Source organism: Malaclemys terrapin, chromosome 14 (genome assembly GCF_027887155.1).
Source record: "Malaclemys terrapin pileata isolate rMalTer1 chromosome 14, rMalTer1.hap1, whole genome shotgun sequence".
Classification (NCBI taxonomy): Eukaryota; Metazoa; Chordata; order Testudines; family Emydidae; genus Malaclemys; species Malaclemys terrapin.
In genome coordinates, this window is record NC_071518.1 from 19,049,495 (window position 1) to 19,077,459 (window position 27,965).

The 27,965-nt window shown below is 40.4% G+C and overlaps 2 protein-coding genes across 8 annotated transcripts in view; one reads left to right on the forward strand and one right to left on the reverse strand.

The window, feature by feature from the left end:
* The window catches only part of LOC128848829 (transcription initiation factor TFIID subunit 4-like), a 208,415-nt gene extending 201,819 nt beyond the window's left edge, over positions 1–6,596 (forward strand). The window contains exon 15 of the mRNA XM_054049034.1: positions 4,841–6,596. Within this exon, the coding sequence (XP_053905009.1) occupies positions 4,841–5,008 (168 nt within the window). The 3' untranslated portion in view covers positions 5,009–6,596. The remainder of the gene's footprint in view (positions 1–4,840) is intronic.
* A 51-nt stretch (positions 6,597–6,647) lies between these two features.
* The window catches only part of KCTD15 (potassium channel tetramerization domain containing 15), a 56,106-nt gene continuing 34,788 nt past the window's right edge, over positions 6,648–27,965 (reverse strand). For all 7 annotated transcript variants that reach the window (XM_054049040.1, XM_054049039.1, XM_054049038.1 and 4 more), the window contains 3 exons: positions 26,099–26,243; positions 16,550–16,855; positions 6,648–10,355 (listed from right to left, as the gene is read on the reverse strand). In XM_054049040.1, coding sequence (XP_053905015.1) covers positions 10,200–10,355; positions 16,550–16,855; positions 26,099–26,243 — 607 coding nt within the window. In that variant the 3' untranslated portion in view covers positions 6,648–10,199. The remainder of the gene's footprint in view (positions 10,356–16,549; positions 16,856–26,098; positions 26,244–27,965) is intronic.

Below are 27,965 nucleotides of genomic sequence, written 5' to 3' on the forward strand. Positions count from 1 at the left end.
CCACTTCTGGACCTTGGCTTGAAGTGTTAGTCTGCCACAAGGACCGGCCATGTAGCCTGGGAAGAAAACTAGTAGATCTGTTTTATCGTTATTGCCTTGTTTTCTCTGGGTCACAGAGACGCAATAGCCTCAGTTCAAGATTGTGTTCAAAGGAGAGATGTCAAGACTGAGTTGTTTTCTGGTAAAGGAGGGATGGATAAAATATTCAATGCAGTCGTCTGCACTTGCCCTTGTCTTTGTATTTCCCAGCTAGAATCTCACCGCATAGCTCCACAGTTCTTTAACGTTTTTAAAGCTTTAATTTTTTTTCAGATTTGAGGAAATGTGTAACTTTTTAATTGGCTAACTATTGCAACCTCTATTATATAACTTAAAATACATCCTTTGTTACATGTGTAAATTAGGCAATTCTGCTTGCTAAAGGTAGTAGCATACTTTTTGTGAGCAGTTAAGCCTATTTTTAATGTCCATCTGGTGATGTTACTGTAATTTAATGCGTATTTTGACTCTCTGTCTCAGTGATAGTAGGTGTCGTTTTGGATTAATGTCAATGAAAAATTGTCTGTTTTTGTACATTCTGTCACATCCACATTGAGTGTGTGTTTCTCTGGAACATGTTTTGTGCTTATCTGGTGGTCTAGGGTAGCTTTGAACAGTATTTTATTTCCATCATTTTTGTTCTACTTTTCCTGAAATGTGTTTTTGTATAGGAGACAATCATAAATGCAGCAGACAAACTGAGAAATATGTCCCAAATGCTGCATTACATGGGAAATGAGTTTAAAATGCCTCAAATGTGCCCTTAAACAGGCCAAAGTACCAGAGTTACCCTTTTCTGCCATTTCTCTCTTTTAGATCATAGGTTCAAATCTCACTGTCTCAGACAGTTTGGCAATCCAACAGTATAATTAAAAACCTAGATATACACACAGCCATCTGCCCTGCTGTACTGCTGGGGTCTGAGCAAAAGGACATGGAAGTCTAGAGAGAGACTCCTATTGACTTCAGTGAGCTAGTCTCTGCAGAGAACATGGTACCATGTTTTGAATGCTTGCTTCTGTATTTGATTTCCTGAGCCTCTCTTTCCTATTCTACTCTGTGCACCACTGCAAAATGAAGGTACTCAATTCATGGGCAAAGCACAAAGAACATGGGTGGAGCCTAACAGAGGAGAAGCCAACTGCTCTATACTGTCGTCTTCTTCTCTGAGATTTGCAACCTGAAAAGTGAATATAACACACACCCAGTGTGGGATGGAGCAGTAAGGCTGGACAACAGAAAATGGAATAGGGGATAGAGAAATGAAGTTGCCCATAGCCAATTTCTGTATGTCCTTTCTAAATGAAGGGGCAGAACAAACTGAAATGTAAATATTTTCCTGGTCTAAATCCTGCCTTCTAAAGGCCCCTCTTGCATTAAAAACAGTAGTTCATTGCTTTACAAAAAATAGTCATGATATATAAATTGAAGTGGGCATGATTCTGTGATAGCTTGAATATGGTGAGCTATGAAATAAAGGTTGTAAACAATTTCTAGCCATTTATGTTTTTTATTAGAGATTTTATCTTTGTGACTCCTTTATTAGTTGCTATGGATACAGGCAACATAGAGCTTATTAATGAAAAAATCTATCACACTGATAAAAATGTGTTGGTTTTTTTTTTGGTCAGATATGCATTACTTCAATCCTACTATGCTCGACAATTAGTTTTAACTGTGTTTGCATTCTTGTAAATAATTTTAAAAATCTGTGGCAATTAATAGTGTATGTTTTTGCCATATGGAGCATTGCAGAATGATTTTAAGTACAGTGCGATACCAAACAGAAATTGGTGTCATTCTAAATTAGGGATTACATTGACAGGTTTGTGTGCTGTCGATTTAAATGCACTCTTTGTTCTAAAATTGTTCATAAAAATCCGCATTGTATAACCAGATCACAAAATAGTATTGGATAGCTGAGTGTCTTACAATACCGGGGCTGTTATGAAAACACAAACCTGACTTTCAGGTTACAAATGTCACTTTTACTCTACCAGCTATAAAAAAAATTATGATCTTTCCAACAAAAAATTAAGTATTTCAGAAAATAAATGTAACAAGGGTGATTTATTTCATCTTCATTCCAGCCACTTTGGCCAGTGAACACGTAGTACTTATTTGCTACAGTGGTTTTCAGACTATTAAAAAATAACAGAATTTGCCTGCTTTTTTTTTTTTTTTTGAAAGCAAGCTTTCTATGAAGAAATGAGAAAATGAGATTGTTTCATTCTATTAATACTTTACAGTTGGAATATGTGTCTAAACGGACATGCTATGATAGTATAGAAGTATTATCAGCATGAGTTTGGAATAGTTTTATTTCCTCAGAAATAAGTCTGTCACGGGTCCAGCATTAACTTTGCTGGACATCAGGCCAGTGTAATTTGTAGGAGCGGAAAGGAGGTTCAACATTTGGAGTGAAAGGAGGAAAACATGTCTGAGTCAGGTTACTTAGAAAAAAAAAGTTGGCTTTTTTGAGTTTTGGAATAATGACAATGGCACTGGCAGAAACAGCTGAGTGATCAGAGTGCAGATGAGAGGCCATCAGAAGGTGCATGATACATGCACTTCTTCATATAGTTCTGCAACTTATCACGTGGATATTGCTGTCACATATGTGGTACAGTAAAAATAGATGCTCACGTGATGTTCAGGGCCGGCTCTAGGGTTTTTGCCACCCCAAGCCAAAAAAACCTCTGGGAGCGCAACTGCCGAAGGAAAAAAAAAAATTGTCCGGAATGCCGCCCCTGAAATTGTGCTGCCCCAAGCATGTGCTTGGTTTGCTGGTGCCTAGAGCTGGCCCTGGTGATGCTGGTCACAGTGCAAAGTGTGACTTGAAATAGCTAGAGTAATGGGCTGTCCATTGGCGAGACCCTCGGCCTTCAATGTGGATGAACAACCCAGCAGGGGAGAGAAGCCGTGGCCCCACACCTTATGGGGACAGAGAACTCAAGCTGCGGGCGTGGTGTTCTCTGTTCCTGGCAGGCACGGGGCCCGCCTAGTGCCCAGCAGGGGAGAGAAGCCGCGACCCCGCGCCTGCCGGGGACAGATAACTCCAGGGCTGCAGGCGCCAGTGTTCTCGGTCCCAGGCAGGCGCGTGGCCGCGGCTTAATCTGGAGAGAAGCTGCGGACCCACGCCTGCCGGGGACAGAGAACTCCGGGGCTGCAGGCACTGGTGTTCTCGGTCCCCGGTAGGCGCGGGGCCCGCCTAGTGCCCAGCAGGGGAGAGAAGCTGGGGCCCCGCGCCTGCTGAGGACAGAGTACTCTGGGGCTGCGGGTGCGGGTGTTTTCCGTCCTCACGGCTTCCCTCTTCTCTCTGGATTCATATATTATGTAACATTAAATATGATATTTTTCATATTATTTAATGTACAAATACATTAAAAATTGAAAAATTGTTGGCACTTGCCACACTCTTCTGAAAACATGAATGTGCTACTGGCCACAAAAAGGTTGGGGACCTTTAATAACTCGACAGAGGAGAAATAACTCATGAGCAGTATAGTCATGAAAGTGAGTCTCTCTCTCTCAAGGCAAGTGAAGAGAAAGGCAATGAAGAAATCAGCCACTCTGTGCCCTATTCAGAATGTACTGTATTTTTCCTCTTCAGGACTAGAGTTGCATATAAGTAAATGTTTTATAATGTGCTATAATAAAGATCCTTGAATATTAAACTTTTTATTTTCTAAAAAAAAAAAAAAAAAACCACCCTGAGAGCATTTTGAAGAATGGATGAATCCTGGTAAGTTTTGAGTTTCGAAACCGTCTAGAACTCTTCAAAAACATTCTAGAAGTTTTTCAAAATATTTTAGATATTTCAAATCCTTATTTTCTAAGTTATTTAATATTTTTCTTTGTTAAAAATCACCTGGAAGCAATGAAAAGTTGTACAAACCAACAGTGGTCTCCTAAATGGAAAAATCCTCGATGTTCCGGTGTAGCAGGCTTTCCATTCTAGAACCAACAACATTCTAAAGGGGCTATAAATTGTAGACTTAGTTCTTAGATCTTGAGAATTTAGTACTCTGGTTTTAAGATCAGTAATTGGGGCTGGTATAGTGAATGAAACTCATCTCTGCACAGAGGGCCAGCTAGCCCTGGACTAGTTAGGTGCAGAAACTATTTAACTTGGCTTCGAAAATGTTTTTACCAATGCTTGTCTGCACTACCTCATACTGCCGGAGGCTTCCTCTCATGCCAGGTTTTTCACCTGTTTAATTTTGTCCGTCTACCAGCTGAGGATTGATTGTGCCCTGTAGCAAAATTGCTTCAGTCTCTCATTACCTTGGGCCTGTGTTGGTGCAGCCCAGAGGAGAGTATCAGAGTCTAGTCCAGACTCAACTGCCCATCCAGTCCGCTACTAGAGTAATCGCATTAGCCACATGTTGATATACATCCAGCACATTCTTCCAGTCCTGGGTACAAAGAACCGGGAAGATGGTTCAGACTTGCACACCAGCCCTCTATGATGACCTAAAGCTGCTAAGCTAGCTTCGAGAAAGACTTTTGACATTTAATGAGTTAAGTATTTCTCTTGTGTACTTGACAGACTTAAATGGAGTTAACTAGAGATGAATTTGTGTTTTGCATAAACAGGGAGGGCCCAGTCTCATAAACATGAGTGCATTTGGATAGCTTTACTCACAGCCGTAAAGTTTCTGGCACATGTAAGGGTTAGGCTCATAGTTATCAATTTAGGACACTAAAAAAAAAATCCAACGTTAAATTCATATAACCTGAAAGTGAAAAGAATCTTGGTTTTGCTGTAGAACATTCATGGTCTTTATTTCTCTTACAGGTTTTGGGCATGACCAGTGGAAGTCAGGCTGGTTTTGGGGCTCCTTCATCTAGACAGTATGCACGACAGAAAATAACTCGAGTAAACCTCAGGGACTTCATCTTTTACATGGAGCAGGAAAGAGAAACTAGCCATTCTCTCCTGCTCTACAGAGCTTTGCTTAAATAAAGCCAAGAATTGTACTGGTTTTCTCATGGAGAAGCTCAACCTGCATTGAAAATCTGTAATTTGAATGTGCCTTCTATTTTTTTCAGATGTCAGTGTTCCAGTAGTTTGTTTTTGCAAAGTTGTCAGACACATGCAATAAATCCCCCTTACATAAAAAGAAAGAAAGAAAGAAAGAAAGAAATGAAAATGTGCAAAAGGTTTTTAAAGAGGTTAAATCCATGGATACGATGTATGCTTAAAGTTTTATGGCGTTTGGCCATTTTTAGATGAGGCTAACCTGAGTAGATGAGAGGGAGTTTACACAAATTCAGAGCCGCATTGCAAATGCTTACACGAGTCGTCCCATTGATGACACTGGGCAACTTGGAAGAAGGGTTTGTAGGATCGGGCCCTAAGGATGGTATTTGTTTTATTAGCAGTATGTTCAATTACAGTGCTACCTTTTCTCTGTTTCCTTAACTTTTACTAGCACTATTTTCCTTGACTAACCACAGTGATGCCTATTATCATTTTAGATTAGTTATAATTGCAATTTTTTGCACAGCTGAAAGAGTAGCCATCCTACAGTCCCACAAATTTTATATATTTATGATTTTTGCTTTTACTACTCATTTGCTGAGCCAATTCCTAAGTGTATGAAATCTGTGCATTCAGGTCCCAGCTGAGTTACCTTGAATAGCTTCCAGTTGTTTTCTAAATCTGCTCAACCTTTTGCACATTTGTAGCAGCTGGTTAGTAACATGAATCTGAGTTGGTTTTTTATTTTAAAAAAATCTTTATTTATTGTGAAGAGTATGGTCTAATCGTGGTTTTAAAAATGAGAGAGTAAAGATTTTAGAGTATTCTACCCCGATTTTTAAAGTCACGGTCAAAAACAGTTGTGTTATAGAGGGGCCAGTCCTGCTCTCATTGGAGTCAGTGGGAGCAGTATTAAGTCCTCAGGGTCCAATCCTGCAAGGTCATCAGTGTCATCACAGAAGTCACTGGGAGTTGACCTTGCCTTGCATGATCAGACCTTGAGACCCTGATCCAGAAAATCACTTAAACATGTGAAACTTTCAGCATGTGATAGGTGTAAGTATACACACATGCTTAAATGCTTTGCTGGACTAGAGCATAAGTTACCAAAGCCAAGGGGTGTCTTCTTAATAGGCTTTGGATGTGGCATTCAGGAAGCAGGTGGACACACCAGACACCACAGTATTTTCAGTAACTACGGAAGGGAGGCATTTGTTTATTTATATTTTCAAATTTTACCACGTTTATACTTGCCACTTTTTTGAGGCAGTATTTTTTTTTTGGATGGGAAACAATACTGAAAGCACAAATAGAACTATCTGTCCAATAGTTTTAAAAACAAAAATTTTAATTATATTTTAAGATTTGTTAAAAGCAGAACAAAATTTATACTGCTGCTATTTAGCCAAAAGATTATTCATAACGTATTTAAGGCCAGGAAGTGTAAAATTATGTTTTAAATGTACTGATAATGTGTACATATTGTTTATAAAGATCTTGTGTTTATTAGAATTATGTTATTTTGATTATTTCTGTACATACTCGTAAATACCCCAATTTGTGTGAAAATTTATTTGTACTTATTTTGTAAAGAAATAAAACAATTTACTAAAGTAACACATTTGAGTGACATACAGTATTAATTTATCAAACATTAATTTCAGTTTCACATTGTCTTGTAGTTTTTAAGCACTGTTCAAAAACATTTTGCATTAAAATATTAACAATACCCACAAAGAAATACTAAAACTGAGTATTTAATGTTCTGTTGTGCTGATTCTTATTCTTTGTCAAACATCTAATAAAACTGTCAACAAACCTTGATGCTATTAAATACAGTCAGTGAATGCACACAACATTTGCTTTCTTAAAGATTTGCCCAATAAGCACAACATAACATTTTCCTTTCACTTTTCTGTCAGACTTGGGAGCACAGTGGCACAGAACAGTACATGTAAAAGTGCTAGAGAAGACTGAAGTTCTCAAAACCACAGTTTCAGTGCTCAGCAAAGAGATTCCAACCAATTTTGTTCAGTGAAATTAGATTAAAAAACAAGGTATGTTTACTTTTCGGCCTTCAAACTAAAAGCATTCGCTGTCTGCAAACCACAGTTTTACTAGAGATGTGATGATATTTTAAAAACTGTTTTACATGACACTGAGCAATGTTCTTAATCAAGCTGTATTACTATGGTTTAGGAAAGAAGTAAAAATTCACATCAGTTTTTGCTGATATTGCTACTTTAGAATATGGGGATATAAAAAAGTAAAAGAGATACAAATGAAACTGTAATAAACATTAAATCAGTGACCTGAAGTCGCTAACTAAAAGAACATGTCCTAGCTTAACTTTTCCTTTTAAAAAAAAAGGGCATATTTCTCCTAACGAAGTGATTGTTTCCATATGTCTTGCTTGCTGCAATGCTGTTTTGCAGTTAATGTTGTGATGTCATGGCTCAAACTTTCCATCTCAAGTTCACATTTAACTCAGTTGGAGCAGCCTGGAATCTTTTATGATGCCACCTTACCAAATTGCTGTCAGTACTGTAGCTGCTTTATTGAGTTATACAAATATGGTGAACACCAAACTGAAGAAAACAGACAAACAAAACCACAAATACTTAATGGCTCTCTACATAAATCTAAAACATTCTGCCTATGGGCTTGATCCTGAGAGAAGCACAGGGCCCTTCAACTTCCATTTTACTTCAACTGGAGTTGACAGTCCTCACCCCCTTGTAAGAGGTGCTTAATATCAGTTCCTACTGATACAACCCAGGACACAAGCAAAAACTCCTGTTGATTTCAGCAGTTTTGCCTGAGTAAGGACTGCAGGATTGGCCCATACTCCTGAAGCCTGAATGTACCATAACTACAGAAGAACTTTCCTCTCCTAGCTGAATGTTAATAAATGAAACAGTATGCACGGACACATAAGGGTCCAGCCTCCATTTCTCTCTGAATCACTCTGTTCAGGAAATGAATACAAAACCGGAATATACATGGTAAAAGCTAGGAGCTAAACTGATGCTTTAAGGAGAATTTGAACAGAAGTTGAACTAAATCCATAGAATCAATAAACAAACACTGTTTTTGAAGAGATGGCTACAATAAACTGAACTCAATCAAAGGCCAAGGAAATACAGCCCAAGCTTCTTACCTCTCTTGAAGAATGTGGGGGATAAAGTGAGTGTTCATTCTACTTGCTGCAGTTTTGAACTTTTACTTTACAGAAATGTTTATGGCATGAAGTTCTGTATAAGAAATGTGTATACACAAATACATGACAATTATACGTTAATTTTTTTTACAATATTAAATGTATAATATACAATTCTACAGATATCTTACAGAGAAAGGTAACGTAGTGCCATTTTTTCAAATATGGCAGTACCTAGCAATTTTATTTAGTGTGTCAAACAAGCATAAAACCATGACATAAAATAACTTTAAAAATCTTTAGACAGATTTGGCCAAATGACCGACAACTGTTCTGCTAAGGCAGCAGGCCAGTAGGCTAAGATTTTCATGAATGACTTGTGATTTTGGGTGCCCAATCTGGGGCAATTTGAAGAGGCCTGATTTTTCAGAGGGAATTTTCCAAAAATCAGAGCCACGTACAGTCTCCAGCATGGGCACCCCCAAAATCACTAGGCACTTTTGAAAAATTGAGTGTTAAACTCCAGGTCCTAATTTGTGTCCAAGTAATCAGATGGCATTAGAGAAACAGAATTGTCAAATATTGCTGACTATTTAATACTCGGTCCCTTGTTCTATATAGCTGTACTTACGCGTCTAAAAACAGTTTAATTAAAATTCAGCATCTACAACAGTATTCTATAAATTATTGTGGGAGAAACTAAATTGCGATTAACACATGAATTAGTTATTGAGGACCCAATCATGCTAAACAGCAGTAAACAGGATTTAGCAGAATGCTATTTATATACTTGCACCTGCAAACACAGTGCTGTCTCCTGAGTTAAGGAAGCTGCATAAGTCAGAAGAGTTGATACTGTATTTGTTAAAGGAACAGTAACCTCCTACAGACAAATGGCTTCTTTAAAGCAAAAAATACAGATACAGGGCAGCTAGAAAATCAGTATTTTAATCGTATTTCAAAATTAATAGAAGGAAAAATAAACAAAACTTGGCCTGCTCCTGTCAGACAGCGAGAAATATGGGGCTTTATCATTCTTTGTAAAAATTCCCGAGCCATGGAGAGTAGGGGGTGTCCAAAATGTTTAACACCTGCTCCGGTACATGGGATTTAAGTAGGTTTAGTAAAAGAATAACAAAGGGCAACAGCAGATGCTTTGGCAAATGCTTGGCAGAACCACCACTCCACTGATGATGCAAAACACTGAAACTCTGAGAGAAACAAGAAAAAATTGGCATCTCAAAAGAACTATAACGCCACATTTGGGGCCCGTGCTATGCCATTTTGATGTCAGATGGCCTTACTAAAAAGTGCCTACTTTTGCACATATTAGCCACAACTAGTCCTCAATTGTGTTTAAAGGACTGAGCACCAGATGACTATGAATTGGTCCTTCTCTGATTTTGTATTCTGTACACAGTTATTTCAGTTGTAAATGTTTTATAAAAATAAGCCATTTGCTAGCACAAATGAGTTACAATCACAGAAATGTAACAAAACATATGGAGGTGTAAAGCACATCTGATATGAGAGAAGTGTGGCATTCAGTCAGGGAAGATACTCAGTGCAGTTTTTAAGGTACCATCTTCCTTTTGGTGGACCCTGTTTCATTGCCTTAGAATATCACTGAGGAGGGAAGGGATGCTGTCAAAAGAACTGTCGTTTCTCCAGCTGACATATTCAAATTGCTTTAATTGGTCTTTCTGCAGAAGCCCAATCAAGGGGTCAGTACTTTGTGAAGCTTTGCCTTTTTCAACATCACAGCTGTTCGGTTGAAAGTACATTCCCACAAAGCCTTGTACGCTGAGCATGCTCAGTTGTTCATCATGAAAAACAAACAGGTGGTTTTTCAAATGTGTTTCATGGCTGGCTATGTGACAGGTAGTTTTCGAATATCACTAATTGGCAACATAAAGTCACAATTTGTTTGCTAATACTGTTTTGCAAATCCTTAGTGTTTCACATAAGGGACTATTAAACACTTCTATGGTTACAAAGGAGGAAGGGTTGGTTCTAGTCCAGGGGTTCTTGCTTTATTCTGATTGTTGGGGTGGGTTGTGGTCTTCTGTCTTCACGGCACAGCACATATTCACTGAACTGGGAGGAATCTACCCCTCCACCACACGAAGCTGCCACGTTAAATCCCTTCTGAAACAATCTTTCTAGCACCTGCAATGTGAAAAAGAGTGCAGATTAATTTTAGCCAATTTTAGGCATTAGGGAATATGATAAAAGCATCCTGGAGCAGTGGATCTGAATGATGCATTTGGTCATTCCAGATCTCATAGAATGAATATTATACAGCTATAATTTTATAACTTATTCTTAAATGACTACACTGTGATTAAAGTCTCGCTTACAGCAAACCTCGGTTGAAAACAAAAATTAATCAAACAAATAAGCACTCAACAGAGCAGTTCAGTACATTATATAGTAAAATACTGGACTGCAGTGATATTGATGCTCTCTCGTACAGGAAAATAACACTAGGTTTAAGTCATAATAACAAGTGCCCATAATTCATTATTAATATGGAAAGTCTCAAGAAAAAGGGCTGCAAAGATTTTGAGCCCTTCGTGAGCTCAAGTATGTATCATGGGTATCTTTTGAGTGACACCTCCCAAGGCTCTCTAGCATCAATCTCACAGACTCCTCCTCCTCTTCCTAGAATTTAGTGCTGCTTTCAGAAACCATGAATGGGATGGGGAGGCCAGAGACAGGTGGGTAAGAAAACAAATTGGCCCAAACAAACAGGTTAATCATATTTTCCACGTATTTTTTTTCTTTTAAAGAAAACTTGGGGTATTTTGGATGCATGAGTTAAAGCAGCCCAGAGGCAGCTTTAATTTGCATGACTGGCACTTAATGCTGCAGATCACCCTTGGCTGGATGACAGGGGTCATGTTTGCACATGGATGAACTGTTGACGAACTATTTCTCCAACATATTAGGTGTGCACACAGGCTTTTCAGCAGCAGGTATGCCTGGACGCTAGTTTCATGTGCTTTTCTTCAACGGCCATGGGTTTGAAACCAATCAAAGAGAACCTCGCTCACTCGCTCTAGGTGAGGTCAAAACTGAGTCAAGGGCAGTAACACTGCACACAATCGTCTGCCACACTGCTGTCGCTTACTTTCATTGTTCACTCCAGTGCCATAGGGGGCTTCACTGTTCTTTTCCAGCTGAAGTGCAGCTCTAAGGGCTGGAGATTGATTAATACTACTTGAGATAGGAACATCCAGTGAACGCTCTTTTTCATATGGGCCTAGAGTGTACTTTAGCAGCAGTTGTTTTAGGCATCAGCAATGACCATATCAGTGTTGGAAGAATGGACTTAAGGCAGTTTCCTCATGCGGCTCCCAAATAGGCCAGGCAATGCCTGTGTACTGCCATTGTAGGAGCAGAACAAGAGTCTGTCCTCTGCTACATCCCACTGAGTTCAGTGGGGAAACACGGGTGTAAATGGAAGAATAACTTAGCCCACTGTGCACAATAAGATTTCCTGAATAACAGTGCAAAAGGAATCAGCACACCCATATTTGAAATCTGCATCCAAATACTTTTCCAACCAAATCTTTGCACTGCTACACTACGAATATTCTTTAGGCCAAGTACTATGCAGTAACGTGCCATAGAAATGATCCACAGAGGAAATGCTAATGTTAGCATATAACTTTGAAAAGTCAGGATAGTGTTGTTAGTTTGTTTAAATGAACTGACAAAATACTTACTTTACAGACAGGAAACACTGTTCCTGCCTATTTTGCTACCTATAAATGTCACCAAGGGTGAGCAGATTGTACTATTCTTAGAGTACATAAAGATCTCTCTCATAATATAGGTATCATGTAAATCACCATGTCACAGAACCAGGACATTTGGGACCACTGCAGTAAAAACTGAGCTTGATTATTTAGCTAGTTAAAGCTAAGTCCTGGAATGATCTATTGAATAATTTACCAGCAGGACTGTCAAGCCATGCTGTTGCCTTATTTTAAAAATTGTTCAGTTGACTAGCTATTTTGTCCCAACAACGCAATAAGCATAACTTTAGTCTATACTATTGGGTGAGGAGAAAACCCATACGGTGTTTGTATAGGATCTACACTACAGAAGAGAAACCATTCCTTTTTAAGCCTTGTAATGAATGACATTAGATGGATTTTTTTTTTTTTTTGTTCTGCATACTATACGTGCCATCAAATCTCATGCTTTAAGGCATGAAGTGATCGCTAAGGGGGAATAAAAAGGAATCTCATGCCAGACTTCTGCCCTGGCCCCCACGCACATAACCATGCTAATGACGACAGGCATTCTTGAGGATGTTGCTTCTTTTGCTTGCTTTCTCCAGAGGCAGAACACTGAATCGGAGTAGCCAATGGTGTGAACTCAGTGTAGTAAATCCATGCTGGTTCATCTGTGGGAGCCTTCCTTTGAGGCCTCTAGTATTAGCCACCAGAAGTTTGAGAGTTGAGTTTTTGGAAGGCAACTAAAACCTTGTGCTCACTAGCCTAGCTTCCGAAGACTGGCAAAGAAAAGGAAACCCTCATTCTAGCACAGCTTTGCCTGAGTCATGCAGTCTGCTCTGAATCAGCTTGCCCTGCGAGCTCCGTCTGGCCCTGGGACAAAGTGATTTGTGTTCTAATAAAGTTACATCTGCCAGATCTCACTGACTTTTGCCCTGATTTTTATGGAGTTTATGTATGTAAGAAAATATTACAACTGAAGGGAGGAAAAGCCACCTCAGCAATTGAAAAGAAAACAACAGACAAGCAGATAAAGGGAAGAGGGAGAATTTGGGGTAAAAGTATAATTAAAAAAAATGAAAGTCCTCCCCCCTTCTTCAAAAATGAAGAGAGGTGGGAGCTGGGATACAAGCAGACTAGGGCAAGAATGGGATGCAGGGCATAGTACTATTTTGTCAGCATTGCCCCTTCTAAGACAGAAGGGAGATGCCAGTAACTTGAGCAGGAGCGCTGATCAAGGTATCGAGGAGTTGTAGGCTGGGATTTATTTTTTAATAGACTTAGCCTAGGCAAGGTGGAGACAAGAATCAGTCCCCCCCCCCTACAGGGGGTCTCCGTTTAACTGGAACGAGAGAGGTGGGATCGATAGGTGTTGGCATGGATGTCAATATCTTTACTACAAACTTTTTAAAAAATCCATTTGCTAATAATGCAAACCTAGTGCTGAGATGCTGTTGGCTTAGTCCATAGGTATGGCAAGCTGCATGTTAGCTCTTTACTGAGCCAGCTATATAAAAACATACAAACCAGACAGACATTACATCTTTAAAACACTGCACATAGAACAAAGTGCTACCTGTGTGCTTGGAGGACTAGACTGCAGGCTGTAACCTTGTGTTCAAAATGCAGGTATCATCAATTTTCTGAGCAAGAAGCAAAATGGGTCAAATCCTGTAACAATGCTGCGATTTTAAATATTGTACTATTTTAACTGCATCTTGCATTAGGTTATACTGAATGCTATGAGCAAAATCTACAGAATGCCACCTCCACTGCAGGTCTACAATATCTGTGCGTGCATGTTGCGCACTGCTGTGTGTGAAGTTCCTAGTGCACACAGGAGGCTGAGAGTGCTCTTGCACATGGATAAGTGGAAGCCATATTTTGCAAACTTGGCCCTAAGTATATGTTATACTGCTATAAAAAGTAAGATGGCAAATATATGACCGTATCTGTAGAATAAAATCTGAGCTACTTTCCTTTAAGTCTCCAAAGACAATATGCCAAAAAGTAAATGAATCTCAGCTGCGATTTCCCATAATCAATATGAAATAGTGCAATTATGTTAGGATTTAATATAGTCTCTCTGCCAGGCACTCTAAACACACAGAGACATGAGCTGTTATTTTGTTGGGAAGGTCTCCAAACAGAAATATGATACCTTAATGCATTTCATTTAAATTTTGCAGAGTGATATTAACAAATATGGTCTTAATTATAAAGTATTGAAATGTTCAACATTCACAATTTTCACAGCATTTTCTCTGAAGAATATTCATATAGTTCTCTAAGTCCTGTTGTCAGAAGATTAAAAAAATAACTTAAATTATAGGAAAACTTTATCCTCTAAATGCAGCTACAAATGGGAATTTTAAATTGAGGGCTGCTATTTTTTTTGGCCATAATCCACTAACATTATTTGTTTTATATGTACAGTTTCATATGAGTCCTTGATATGAAAAAAGAACAGGAGTACTTGTGGCACTTTAGAGACTAACAAATTTATTAGAGCATAAGCTTTCGTGGACTACAGCCCACTTCTTCGGATCTAAATAAATGTGTTAGTCTCTAAGGTGCCACAAGTACTCCTGTTCTTTTTGCGGATACAGATTAACACGGCTGCTACTCTGAAACTTGATATGAAACATCATTTCATGAAATAATTTGTATAAGTTCCAAAAAATTCATAAATGTTTCAATAATAAATGCTGTATGTCAACCAGGAATGTGGGGTACTGGAATGAACTAATGCTGAAAACGAGCACCCCATTAAAGAACATGCAGTATGAGCAAGTTACTTTTTGCTTTTCTATGTGACACTACTCTCCACAACTAACCTACCAAAACAAATGCGTTCGGACCTCGCCTGAGTGTTTGTGTTTACAGTGCATTGTTGGATTTGTCATTGACTAGCATGATCCTTCATTCTTTTATTTCTTTTCAATTTCTTTAATGCACCTAGCCATAGCACATAAACAATGTGCACTAAAACAGTTGCACTAACACCTTTAAACTGACTCACCCGACCTATCTAGACTGCAGACACCCCCTTCCTCAGTCATGCAGAAAGCTTGTTAAAATGCCATGTCACCAGCAAATGGCCCTGCCTTTGACCCACCTCCGATTTTGTTGGGTCAGAATGTGACCCGACCTAATTTAAAACCTCACTCAAATAGAAAATGGACATGGACCTGTGCAAAACTAGCCAAGGGCATTGAGTTCATCAGCTGAGCTGAATGAAATGTTTGGTAGTGTTTAGTGTGAAACCAAAATTTGCCAATAGATCTGTTTTTCAGACAGGTTTAATGCAGAACGCATCAAGGAATGTTGTTACAGCAACTTTAATTAAAGAGGAAACTTGTTAATGTAGAATACAGATTATTAAAGCAAATCTGCATATATTATTATATGTCGGAATGTTTTCAGCATATTTAGTGCTCAGAAAATGTTCTAGATTGGCAACCTGGGAGACTGACCCTCTGCTTAGTCACGGAACAGGTACAATGGTGGCAGCACAAGCTCTTTCACGCTGCCCCACTGATATGCCTCTCCTCTCACATGAAGGGACCACCTCTAGGAGGCTAGACTAGAGCTCTGTAAAGTCTGGCTGCCCGCTGGCCTTTCTGATTAGATTGCTTAGAGTACCGGTTGTTCTCTGAATGAGTGTCCACTAGGAAATGGCCCCAGACCTCAGTCTTTCCCACAGTCCAGCTAACGGAACAGCTATAGATGTTAATAACTTTGGAACTGGTCACTCAGAGGTTGAAGGCTTCATTTCTCTTACTAAAAATAATCGAAGACAGACATCCTCCTTGCAAAATATTTTAAAGATATACATCCAAAATAAGAGAACTTTATTTTGCCTTGACTAATTAATGTCTGTGTTAACAGCATAATCAGCACTGTTCTTTCCACTCGGGACAAGGACTACTACCAACTTCTGCAGCTTTGCCCACAGTTGTATGTGTCGTTCCCTGTGACAGACCAGTTATAACCCCCAAGACAACTACCTAAAGACCAGCCCGGTATTTATTCCTACTTCCATCCACCTATCAGTCCAGTTATCATTTTTTGTTTCATATGTTTAATTTTAATCCTAATGTCAAAACTCTGAGTAGAAAATGAAATACATTTTGTTTAAAATACTCTGGGCAATTTTTATAGAACATCCTTTTGAAAAAAAAAAAAAGTGCAGAGATCAATTTTTTTAAGTCCATCCCGCAGGCACCATCATTTAATTATGAGTGAGACATAAATTATGCATTTACACATTGTTGCATTTTCTATAAAATGGCATGGAGATTTTTTTTTGTAGTTTTTGGAACTCTCTTTTTCTTCCCAGGGGCACTTTGGAGGGAAAAAATGCTGTGGGCTATACATTGATGAAAAAATTAGCATTTATCAGTATAACACTATTATGAGACCAGCATGGCACTAACATACACAAAATCTAAATCTATTTTTCTGCTTAGACTTAGGAAAACCTGAAAGACTGTGATTGCACCAGGCAAAAAATAGGTAATTGAGCAGAAGCAAATAATCTGCATATGAAATAAAAACTGAACATGAAATAAAAAAAGTTACAACATGAGACAGCATTGCTTGAAAGGTCATTACCTGCACTGAATTCAACCGGCAGTATCCATTCAAAGGAAACCTAATAACATGGGTTGGGTCTTGGTTCCAACCTGCATTTACAGAGTTGCACATGACATCCCCAGTCTCGGGGAAGATCTCTTCTATTAAAGCTTTCTCCCCACTCAGTGCAATCCTTTCCCCAAGATCTGGAGTCACTCTTACGACCAGGCAATCACAAGGCTGGAAATGTTTCCTTTGTTCTTTCTCTTGTTTCCATCGCTCGAGTTCCTTAATCATTGGCTGCAGCTGGTAATACTTTGCTTCTTCATATAAAAGATTAAAGTCCTATAAAAAGAAAAAAAAAGGAGAGAGAAGAAATGCTTATGGTTCTCTTTGTAAAATGAATATTGTTCCCCTGTGACCTACTTAGGCTTATGTATTGTCAGCAATAGCGCAAAGTCAACAGGTATCCAAACTGTCTTACTCTTCTACTACGTAACACCTACAAAGGAAGCCACACTATATGAGTTTTAAATCGTCGTGAACAAACTGTGAACTTCCCATTGCTCTGAATCATTCTTTCATGTTTATTATCCCACAAGCTCAATGTCAAAAGGCTTTTCTTTTGGATTAAGCAATCAAAATAACTGGTTGCAATAAGCAGGGCCTGCTGATGTCAGAGGAGAGAGACGAAGCTTTATTCTTTACTCTTTGCACAACTCCTGAAATGATACGTATTTAACTTCGTTGTTGCAGCTCATACAAGTGCTACCATGGAGAGATAAGCCTGCCAGGTTTTCATTTTAACCTCCCAGTTTTAGTGGTTTTAAACTCAGCTGTGAAAACTTCCTGCAGGCTAAATCTGCAGCACAACAAGGAAATGGCCCAGCAGCCATTTTCTTAAAAATAGAAAAATATGTTTAAAACGTAATTTGGGACCTGGTAAGTTCCAATAATGCAATGAGCACATGCATGGCTGCAAGCTCATGTGTACTCTTAGCCATCTTTTAAACAAATACTTTTTACCAGCCATTTGTCCACCGTGTGATTTGTTCCCTTGGGTAATTAAAACAGCTCAGTGAATTGAGAGAGGTCATTTCGGCACATGCTCACTAACTTCTTTTCAGCAAACGTTTCCGGCAGCTTTCTCCATCCCAGACTAAGGGCACTAGTGCGTGCTGAGGGAAAGGGTGCTGACAGCCCCCAATCCCTGGGCAAGCAGTGGGTGCCAACACAGTTTCAGATGCCAGCCAGAATCCCTCTCTAGAGCGTAAGACAGTGCTGGGAGACAGCGAGGGGTGGGGCTTGTGCATCCCCATCTCGAAGACTACATTCAGTTTGGAAAGGGAAAAACAGAAACGATTGAGAGAGGGTGACAAAAATAATAATAAACAACTCTTGGACTTTAGCACCTTTCATGTGAAGAATCATCATTAACTAACCCTCAGAACAGCCCCATGTAAGTATACCTGTTTTCAAATGGATATGCTACAGGACAGAGGATAAATGCTTCTTCAGCCTACAGTCAGCCAACATATGGAAACAGAACCCTGGAGTCCTTTGCTCTGACCATCAGAAAATGCTCTCTGTCTAGAAGCATGGGAGGGGTATGAATAATCATGAGAATGAAACTATTGGGCTAGAAAGGAGAAGAGTTTGAGGGGACAAAATAAAGGGCTATACAACAATAATTAGTACAGTGAAAGCCATTTGGTGCCTTCTGTGGATCCATAACACAGGATAAAAGGAACTAATGGTAGAATCAAAAGCCAATGAATGTACAAGGAACACAAGGTGATACTTTGTAACAGCATGTAATCCACCTGTACACTCCACTGCCCCAAGGTATCATTGAAGCAAAGAGTTTAGCAATGTCCATCAAAGATTTGACTGTTAGGGCCAAATTTGGAACTGCACTCAGCTGCCTTCGATGGAGGCCTATAGATATATGGATATACAACTTAACAGTTACCCTTGTAATCTCCTAACTGTGCTAGTGTATCTCCAATCCCTGGCTTCTGGCAGAAGCTTGCTAGAGTTGGGGAGCATGCACTGGCTAAATGAATTGTGGGGGTGAGTTTGTTTTTCCTTCTTTTATAGCATCAGGCATAGGCCACTACCAGGAGCAGGAGACTGAAGCAAATGGAAGCATCACAGTTCCTGTGCAAATCAGTGAGCCTTCAAAGTGCTGAGGGAGCCTCCTCCTAGGGACTGAACCACTCCAGTTCCCAGCATCCTCCATTACAGTTGAGGATGTTCAGCAACTTGCAAGAATGGATCCTAAGGGAGGCTAAAGAAAAAGGAGACGTGCGCTGGCAGACACACCACCACATCAGTATCAGACAAGAAGTGCTGCAAAGAAAATAGGCTTCATGCATGGGCATACGGTAGGAGCAGTAGAGGATAACGTGACCTAGGGTAAGCAATGGTGTAAGAGCCTTACTTCCGTACACTGTGATCCTTATTATGCATTCACAGTTTGGACTCCATTCCATTGTGATACATTCCCAAAATGAACCTGGATGATGAATTATTTTATTCAGAAGCAAATCCCCATTTCAGAGCCATTCTCATTTCTCCCTCCACATTTGCCGAATTCCCTGAACATTAAATTGAAATGCACGAGGGATTAGGCTAAATCTACAGGGACTAATAATCTGCATGTAAAACACTCTGAAATCTTGTTCACATGGGAGCCTGTAACAGCTCTGTCCACTAGGCCAATGCAAGTATTTCACATATGTACACAGGGCCCTGGTCTCCCATTTACTTCCATTGCTTCTGAATCTAGCCCTAGGTTTATTTTTGCACATGTTCATCATGAAAGAACACACTATTTATGAGGGCAAAGCAGGGATTTATTTTGCATGTTAGCCTGTAATAACATCCAAAAGATGAAAACCCAACATGAGCTTCATTATCGAAAACAGCAAGGCTACAGAACTGTGTAAGTCTCTCCTTCATTTTGAAAGTGAATGTAGGTCTCACACTCAAATAAGGCCTGATGCAAAGCCCACTGAATTGAATGGGAGTCTTTCCACATCAACAGATTTTGGACCAGGCCCATAATATCCAGAAGTGCAACAGTCCCCAGCTCCAACCTCCAGGGATATAGTAACATTACAGAGCAAACAAACTCTGGGATCATGCTATCTCCTCCTAGAGCCATCTGTTAGCCCATGGCATTAGATTTAAGTCTTTAGTAACCACTTGCTAACTCACCATTTGTTCTAACTATTTGCTGCTTAATAAGGACAAAAATAAACAAGATATAGTTTCAATCCTCCAGTTTTCTGTGATCAGCCCAAAAAAAAAAAAAAAAGTTAAGCCAGGAACCACTGTTCAGACTCAAATAACACCTTCATTTTTGTACCCACAGTGATCAGCCCACACTACAAACTGCATACACAACCTGAGTTGTTAAAAACAAAAGTTAGCTTGAGTTCTAAGAGTGCGCACACACCAATTCAAAATTGTTTAAAGCAACAACAATCACAACAACAACAAAAACAGGAAACCATTTCATCCCTCAACTACCGACTCAGACTGGAATATTACATGGCACCATTTATCCTGGAGTACATGTTTACAGCTAGTTTACTGCATAAACCTGCAAAAAGTAATTTGTAACAAATGTTTAGAATCCTTTAACTGTACTGGGATGAATGCTCTTAATCCTGCAAATGCAGTTGGGGTAATCTACGCAGGCAGTTCCTTCTGCCTGGGATTCTGTAAGTGGCAGCGAAGGAAGTGATTTGCCTGCCATTCTGCAAAAAAGATAAGGGCAATAAAATGTCATTTTTTTAATTGAGAATTTAATGACTGACAGTCCATGAGAGTGAAGTCCTCTATTAATTCACAACACAGCAGCAATGCAAGTTTCACCATACTGTTTCACCTATTCATCACCAGCAAGCGCTGGTCCAAAAACTGGAACAAATACAGGCTTTGCATTTGGTCTTGCTCCTGTAACTTAAAACCTGGCGACTGTTTAATACCATGTCTGAGGTTGGTAAATTGTCTAGGCAACTGAGCATTTTAATAATTTTTTGGGGTTGCGGGAGGGGAGGAAGGAGAGAGAATCTCAACAAAATCAGTAACAAAGAAAACACACAATTGCAGGCACCAGGACCTGATTCTCCACTGTCTTGCACCCGTGTAGTCATTTACCTTTGCAAAGTGGGTGTAAAATGCTACTCTTCAGAGCTGCGAGTGTCTTGGGACAACCACTGACTCAGAGTGCAAGATGGGGGAGAAGCCGGCCAGACTGCATTAGCACAACACCTGACAGTGAAGTCCCTCTGAGATTACAAGAAAAATCTCGGTTTATTTTGCCAGTCACCATATCACGGGACAAGCAGGAAATTGTTAAAGGAGCCCTGTCATTCATAAATGTGTATTTGTATCAGATTGGAAATAAGGTGTCAATTTTTAACAGTGAGGGTAATTAGCTATTGGAACAACTCACTAAGTGGTGGACTCTCCATTGCTGACAATTTTTAAATTAAGAGCGGATGTTTTTCTAAAGGATGTAATCTAGCAATTAGTTTGGGGCACTTCTATGGCTTACGTTATACAGGAGGTCAGACTAGATTATCACAATGGTCCCTTCTGGCCTTGGAATCTATGAATCTAGTTTGAGGCACACCCAAAAACGGGAGCATTCTACACAAACAACACTAGCTAAAGTTATTATTATTATTTTTTTGGCTACCATAATGGCACAGGCTCAGCTGCCACACAGAAAGCCAGGCACAGAAGAGACCACAAACGGCTGCATATTTATCTTGTTGCTAAGCAAAGGGCAGTGTATGCTCTTATGGAAAAATCTGGTGCCTGCCTCCACGGAGGCTCTGGCAGTGGAACCAGTGAGGTCCTGCTGGGCAGCAGGGCAGGGTTCCAGACACAGTCCTTGCATGGAAATCAGATCTAAAGTCATTCCCCGCCTCCCCTCCCCCAGCATGGGCCCACGATGTGGATTTTGTCCTCCCTGAGAAGGGAGAGGGTGATGACCATATATGGTCTAACATGGTCTCCAGGCCCCGCCAGAGAGGATTTCCGTCCCTTCATCTTCCTGTGATACCCAGTGCGCAGCCTGGACTCCAGCACTGTGCTCTGGTCGCATATGGCCCTTAACGTCTAAAGACAAGGAAATGTGCTCAACAGGGCCGGCCCTAGACCAACTGGTGCCTCCCCCCAGCCCCATTTGTTAAACTTTTTAATACCTTATTTTTTATTCCATTTGTAGCCCGTTTCACGACTTCGATGCAGAATTTGCATGCATGATTTATCCCTGTCATATAAGACTGACTGGCAATGTCCCGCCTCTTATATACCTGCAAGGGCATGGCTGACAACATTCTAGGAGGTTCCAGGAAAATGTCTTTCTCAGAAAGTCTGGAAGATTCCACGAGATTCTACAAAGGTCCAGAACATTCTAGGAGGTTAGTGAAAAATGAATCCACATACGGAATACTTGGAACATGTAACTTCAAACATTCTATTTTCTCTTTTGTCGCTAACAACAAAAACAGCCCACCACCCCTCAAACCCGGTACCTCAGACAGTCGCCTAGGTCGCCTGCCCCTAAATCCGGCCCTGGTGCTGAACTAAACCACTCAGAGCATGCCTCCTATCAGCTACTATTCTGAGGGACACTAATGGTGGTCTCGGCAGAAGAGGAGGGCTGCTGTGGCTCCCACTGCTGGAAGGTTTGTGAGAAAACTCAGCCCGTCTCACAGTTCTGGAGGGGCTGATGAGAAGCAATATAAGGGACTGTTCAGCAAGTGTATTCGTGTGCATGTGATTTTCCTCTTTTTCACGGAATTGCAGCTTCAGACCTCTGAGTCCTGGCTGGTTGGCAGGGCTGTTGTATCAATCCCCTCTGGAATCACAACTCCTCACCTTTGTTTCTACCAAGTGAATTAATGGTACAGGTCTGTTATATCAGTTGAAACAGGGAACAGTGGGCAGTGGGCCATGCACACACAAGCCTACTGGCCATTCCTTGGTACCCAGGACAATGTTTAGAGCTAGAGAGAACGACCGACAAATCTTCTTAAGAGACAGCGTTCTGCCTTTCTACAAAACACTTTATCTTTCTGCTCATGATCTAGTAGAAAAGTGTTCTGGATAATCTGTTGCAGATTTCACCTTTGCTAAAGGTCATGATCACCTCTTAGATTCAACGGTTACATCTCACTGGGGGTGGGGAAGTCAGGGCTCGGTTCTAGCCCAGTGAGTCAGTGGGATTACTCGTGGAATAAATCTACTCACGGTGAGTGAAGAGCTGGCTACCAAAGGCTGTAAGACACCTCTAAGGGCCTGATCTGCCTCCCTTACTGCTGGCTAGGGATGACCTTTATTTTTGTATCACTTGTTCTTCTGCACAGTCTGAAATGGCGATGTCCCTTGGGATTGTATTTGCTTGTGTTTGTTTGGAGGGGGTAGCCTACTGCCTTCTGTCCTCAACCGTTCTAGGCTCCTGTAGCAGCACAGAGATGAACCTCTGGTCATTGAACCGAGTTCCCTCCCAGTTCCATGCTCAACTGCATATTGCTACCATGGGTCATTAATTAAGGTTAAGTTGATACCAAACAACGTTAGACTCGGCCACACTAATTTTAAAGCTCTCTCAAGGCAAATGGAAGGCTGGCCTTGTGGTTACAGCGCCATACAGGCAATCTGGGTTCCATTCTAGGCTCTACCCCAGACTTCATGGGTACGTCTTTAGGTCTTTGCACCTCTGTTCCTCCTGTTCAATAGAAACAAGAACACTTCCTCCTCTCCCCACACTTTGCTGGTCTTGTCTATTCAGATAGTAAGTTCTGTGGGCAGGACCTAACCCTTCTGCGTGTATGTACAGTGTCTGGCACAATGGGCCCCATTTTTGGTTGGGGACTTGGAGTATAAATAATGGGCCCTGAGCAGTACAAAGGGGCTAAATTCTGGTTGAAAATTCCCCTGGAGGATGGGATCCTCCTGGTGGCATGAATCCATCCACTCCTCCCTGACGTAGGGAGCGTACCAAAAGAGGTGTGTCTACACTCCAATTAAAAACCCACTGCTGGCCTGTGCCAGCTGACTCAGGCTTGTGGGGCTCGGGCTAAGGGGCTGTTTAATTGCAGTGTAGACATTCGGGCTTGAGCTCTGGGACCTTTCCACCTCAGTGTCCTAGAGCCTGTGCTCCAGCCTGAATCCAAACCTCTATACTGCAATTAAGCAACCCCTTAGCCCGAGCCCTGCGAGCCTGAATCAGCTGGCATGGGCCAGCTGCAGGTTTTCAATTGCAGTATAGACATAGCCTTATGGCTCTTAGGCCAGTGGCTTAAAGTGAGAGCCAACCCCTAGCTGCTCTGACTCCCTGAGGCTGAGCTGGTGCAGAATCAGGGATCTCTAACCAGCTCCCTGCCTTCCCTCCATCCCCTGTGCTGAGCAGAGCTTGGATGCAAGGGAAAACAAGCCCAGCAATTAATAATAATTTCAAAAAAGTTTAAAGCATCACTCTGTACACTGCTTAGAATCCACAAAAACATGAACGCTGTATAATCTGTTAGGAATGTTGATCTCAGGAGGGAGACCTGTCAGATGCAGAATACTTTCAAGTCTTGTCTTATTAGTAATTGGAACTGTAGTTAATATTCACCGTAAACACACCAGTCAGACTTGATAATAAAGAATCACTAGCCTAGGAACACATACTCCACTTTCTCTGCATTTCAGTGTTAACTCAATCTGAAAACAACACTTAAATAGCAAACACAAAAACATTGGTGTGGTACTAACATTCCAAACTTTCCAAAATAACAATCTGAGCAGCAATTCAAGTTGAAAAGCAAGTTGGCTTAACCTTGAGGCTACTAATCGACTTGATTAAATTAAAGGGGTAAAAAACTAATAAATATTCAAAACATTTGACAATGCTTTGTTTGACATAAAAAACATTTAATGCAAGTCTCACTGGAAAACCTGTAAGGTTTTTATACCTTAAATAATGTTTTGCATTTAGAAACACCAAACGATTCCATTTGCAGCCTTTGATTGTTGTCTTCTGTTACTTTAATCACACTGGCAAAATTACAAGATTTCTGTGAAGTCAAAACTGTTTACAGTGCAGTTTTACAGTGCATAGCTTTGCAATGCATTCTTCTATGCATTTTTTGTTGACTTACTCCCTACCTAGCAATACTTTGCTTTTGTTCTGAGCCTTAGTTACCCTGGGGTCTACTCTAGAGCTATCTCAGGGAGGAATAAAATAAAAATACAATTAACGCCATCCAAAAAGGCAGCATGGAACAATGGACTGGGCATGGTCCTTGGAGCTAGGAGTGCCTGAGTTCTAATTCCAGCCTTGCCACAGCCTCTTTGAGGCTGGCGTACACTTTGAGGATACACATTCTCACATCCCCTTGGTTCTTGTACAGCATCTCTAAAATCCATCCTCCCAAACCATTGAGAATGCCTTGATCCTCTCTCCCAATTACTGCATTCTCCTCCTCCCCGTTCTCCTTGGCTGGCTCCCAGCAGTCTATCCCAAATATGCTGCTAAAATCATCTCTCTCTGCCATTTGTGCTATGTCCCTTTTCTATTCAGATCCCTTCACTGGCTCCTTCTCATCATGCACAAAGAGCTTGCGGCCCTTAGCTTTACGGTCCTGGCCCAATTCCTCTCCTACCTGCAGCTCTTCTCTCATTTTCCCCATCTCCCTTTCTGCTCTTCCATCCTCTTCCATTTATAGTCTTCTCCCTCTTTTCCACGCTCCACTCAGAACCATCCACTTTTTGTGCACCAACCACCTTCTCTGCATACAGAGTGCTGAAGACCACATTTCTTGTGCAAAGCCTTTCAACAAATAATCTACGAGAGCCAAAACCTTGCCACTGCTTTGAGACCAGCTCTTCCAGTCCCCATTCACATCATATATTATGTGTCTGCACTCTGCTGGCTGGCCAATGTAGACCATTTTGACCATCCAGAATTAGCAAAGTTGTCATTATCTACAACCAAACAGTCAAAATGTATTGCTCCATAGAATCCCCTCAATAAATTGCATTCTCCTGAGAGCACTTTACCTTTTACAATCTGTGTTAGGGATCACTCCTTGAAAGCAAAATGTCTTAACAAGTTATATCTAATAGAAATCCTCATGGGTTTATTTAAGATTGTGAGGGGTTTTTAAATCACCAATTTAGATTTATTCAACTTAAATTGCTGTAACTATCAAATATAAAACATTTCTTTAAGGTGCTGAACATTAAACTGTGGCAAATGTTAGCTGTTGCTGCTGCCGCTTCTTAATTGTTGTTATACCCTGATAAATAAGCTAAAAATGTGAGAAAATAAAATTAGTTTAGAAAAACTGATTTAGCCTTGAGCTTCATCGTTTAACTTTTTATGGTATCCATGACAACCACTGGTCCATTTATTAAATCATAGCGTCCCCAATGTAATACACAACTACTAAAAACTCTAACAATAAACACCAACATTTAGTTAACTGTGTTTAGGTCAAGCACACAAACAAACCTACACCAAAATAAATGACAGAATGGGGGGGGAAAATGGATTGTAGACATGGCCTCACTTACCTTAAAGTCATCTGGGAGTAGCAGTTTAGATGTCCTTAGGAAACTTAATATGTATCTGAAAATTTCACCATCTCGATCAATGAAATAATGTTGTTTTAAACTGTCTAAGACAATAGGCTCCGTGCCATTAAACAGACGACTTATTCTGAAAAAAGAAAAGAAAAAAAATGGGTAGAAGACAAAATTTCATTAGATCCTGTAGGCTTAGAAACAGTCCAGCCAATTCAGTTGTCTCAGTTCAACTTGCATAGGGATAACAATAATAATGCAGTATTTTAATTCTGTAAACTCTGTGACAAAGGAGAATGTGTGCAAAGATAGATGTTACATACATACATACAGCTATACTGATGGAGAGAGGACCCTATCCCACAACCGCTCCTCATGTAAAATTCTCATTGATTGTAACAAAGGAAAATGTGCACATAGATGTTACATACATACATGTGTGTATTTAACACACACATACATCTATACTGATGGAGAGAGGGCCCTATCTCGCAATCGCTCCTCATGTAAATTCTCATTGATCAGAATAAGGGTTGCAAATAGGGCCCATAATTTTGCCAGGAGTATTGCCTAGAAGGTTTTTGCCCTGCAATAGACTGACAATAGCTGATATGGATGTGGGGCGCTAACTATGTAATACGTTTCTAATTACCATGTACAGCTTATCCTGAATTGAACTGTGTTGACCTTCTAGTCAGTACATTTTTCACCGGGTCAGTTCTCATTAGCCAAAAAAATATTTCCATTTTTGAGAAGACAGTTTAAATTAACCAATGTTAGTTACATAAACCCCTCAGTGCTAGATATTTAGGCTTCTGTGGTTGGATGGTTTAGACAACTAGTTTTTGCACAGCTAGGAATGGTCCATACAAGCTTCTGCAACTATTCCACTTGAGGCCGTGGTGCTGTTGCCAGTATTCCAAGAGGAGTCATTTCTCACCAAATGAGGCATAAAAGGGAAGTCATTTACGTGTTTTGTTGCCAAAGAAAAGGAATTTAGACATTATGCCAGGTGGCTAATTGGTTAGACATAAACCTGACCAAAATGCAAATTTTTAAATATTTCCTCTTTAATGAGACCATAATTCCAATTCCCACTGCTATCTCCTTTAAATTGTGAACAATATAATCTACATAGCAAGAGACTGGGCATTGCCTGGCTGGGATTTCATCCTCCTTAAAGTTACAAATGACTGTTTGGTTACAATATGCTTTGTCTTCCCTTGAGAAATAACACGATACACACACACACACGCGCGCGCGCCATATTCTTGAAAGCAGCATCATAGACGACAGACAGAAATGACCTATGAAGTAATCGAGTCCATCACCCCGATAATCATCGTTTCCTACTGCAGTTACTAGTGTTTTGCCACGTTTCGTTTTAAATGTCCCAGACAATGGGAGTTCCATTATTTCCCTAGGAGACTATTCTATGGTCCTCTAGATTCCACTGTTAAAAAAATCTCCCCTGCTAGTTAGCTTACCTATGCTCCCACTATTCCCCATTGTACCCTCTTGCATACCCTAAATCATTTTTTCCCACACATTGGTATTAATACAGTACTCATCAAATATTTGTATGAACTCTCCCCTTAACCAAGCTATACCATACATAGCCCTCTTTTAACCTTTCCTTATAATCTCTCCAGTCCCTTAATCTTTTTTGCTTCTCCCAGAACTCCCTAATTTGCCCATCTCTCTCTGATAACGAGGTGCCCAGAACTGACTGCAGTAAGCCAGGTGCTACTGCACCAGAGCTATTTAGAGAAACTAGCACCTCCATGTTCTATGATGGATATCTTTGTGTCTGCAGCCCATATTTGAACAGGCCTGTTTTGAGGTTGCATTGTACTGC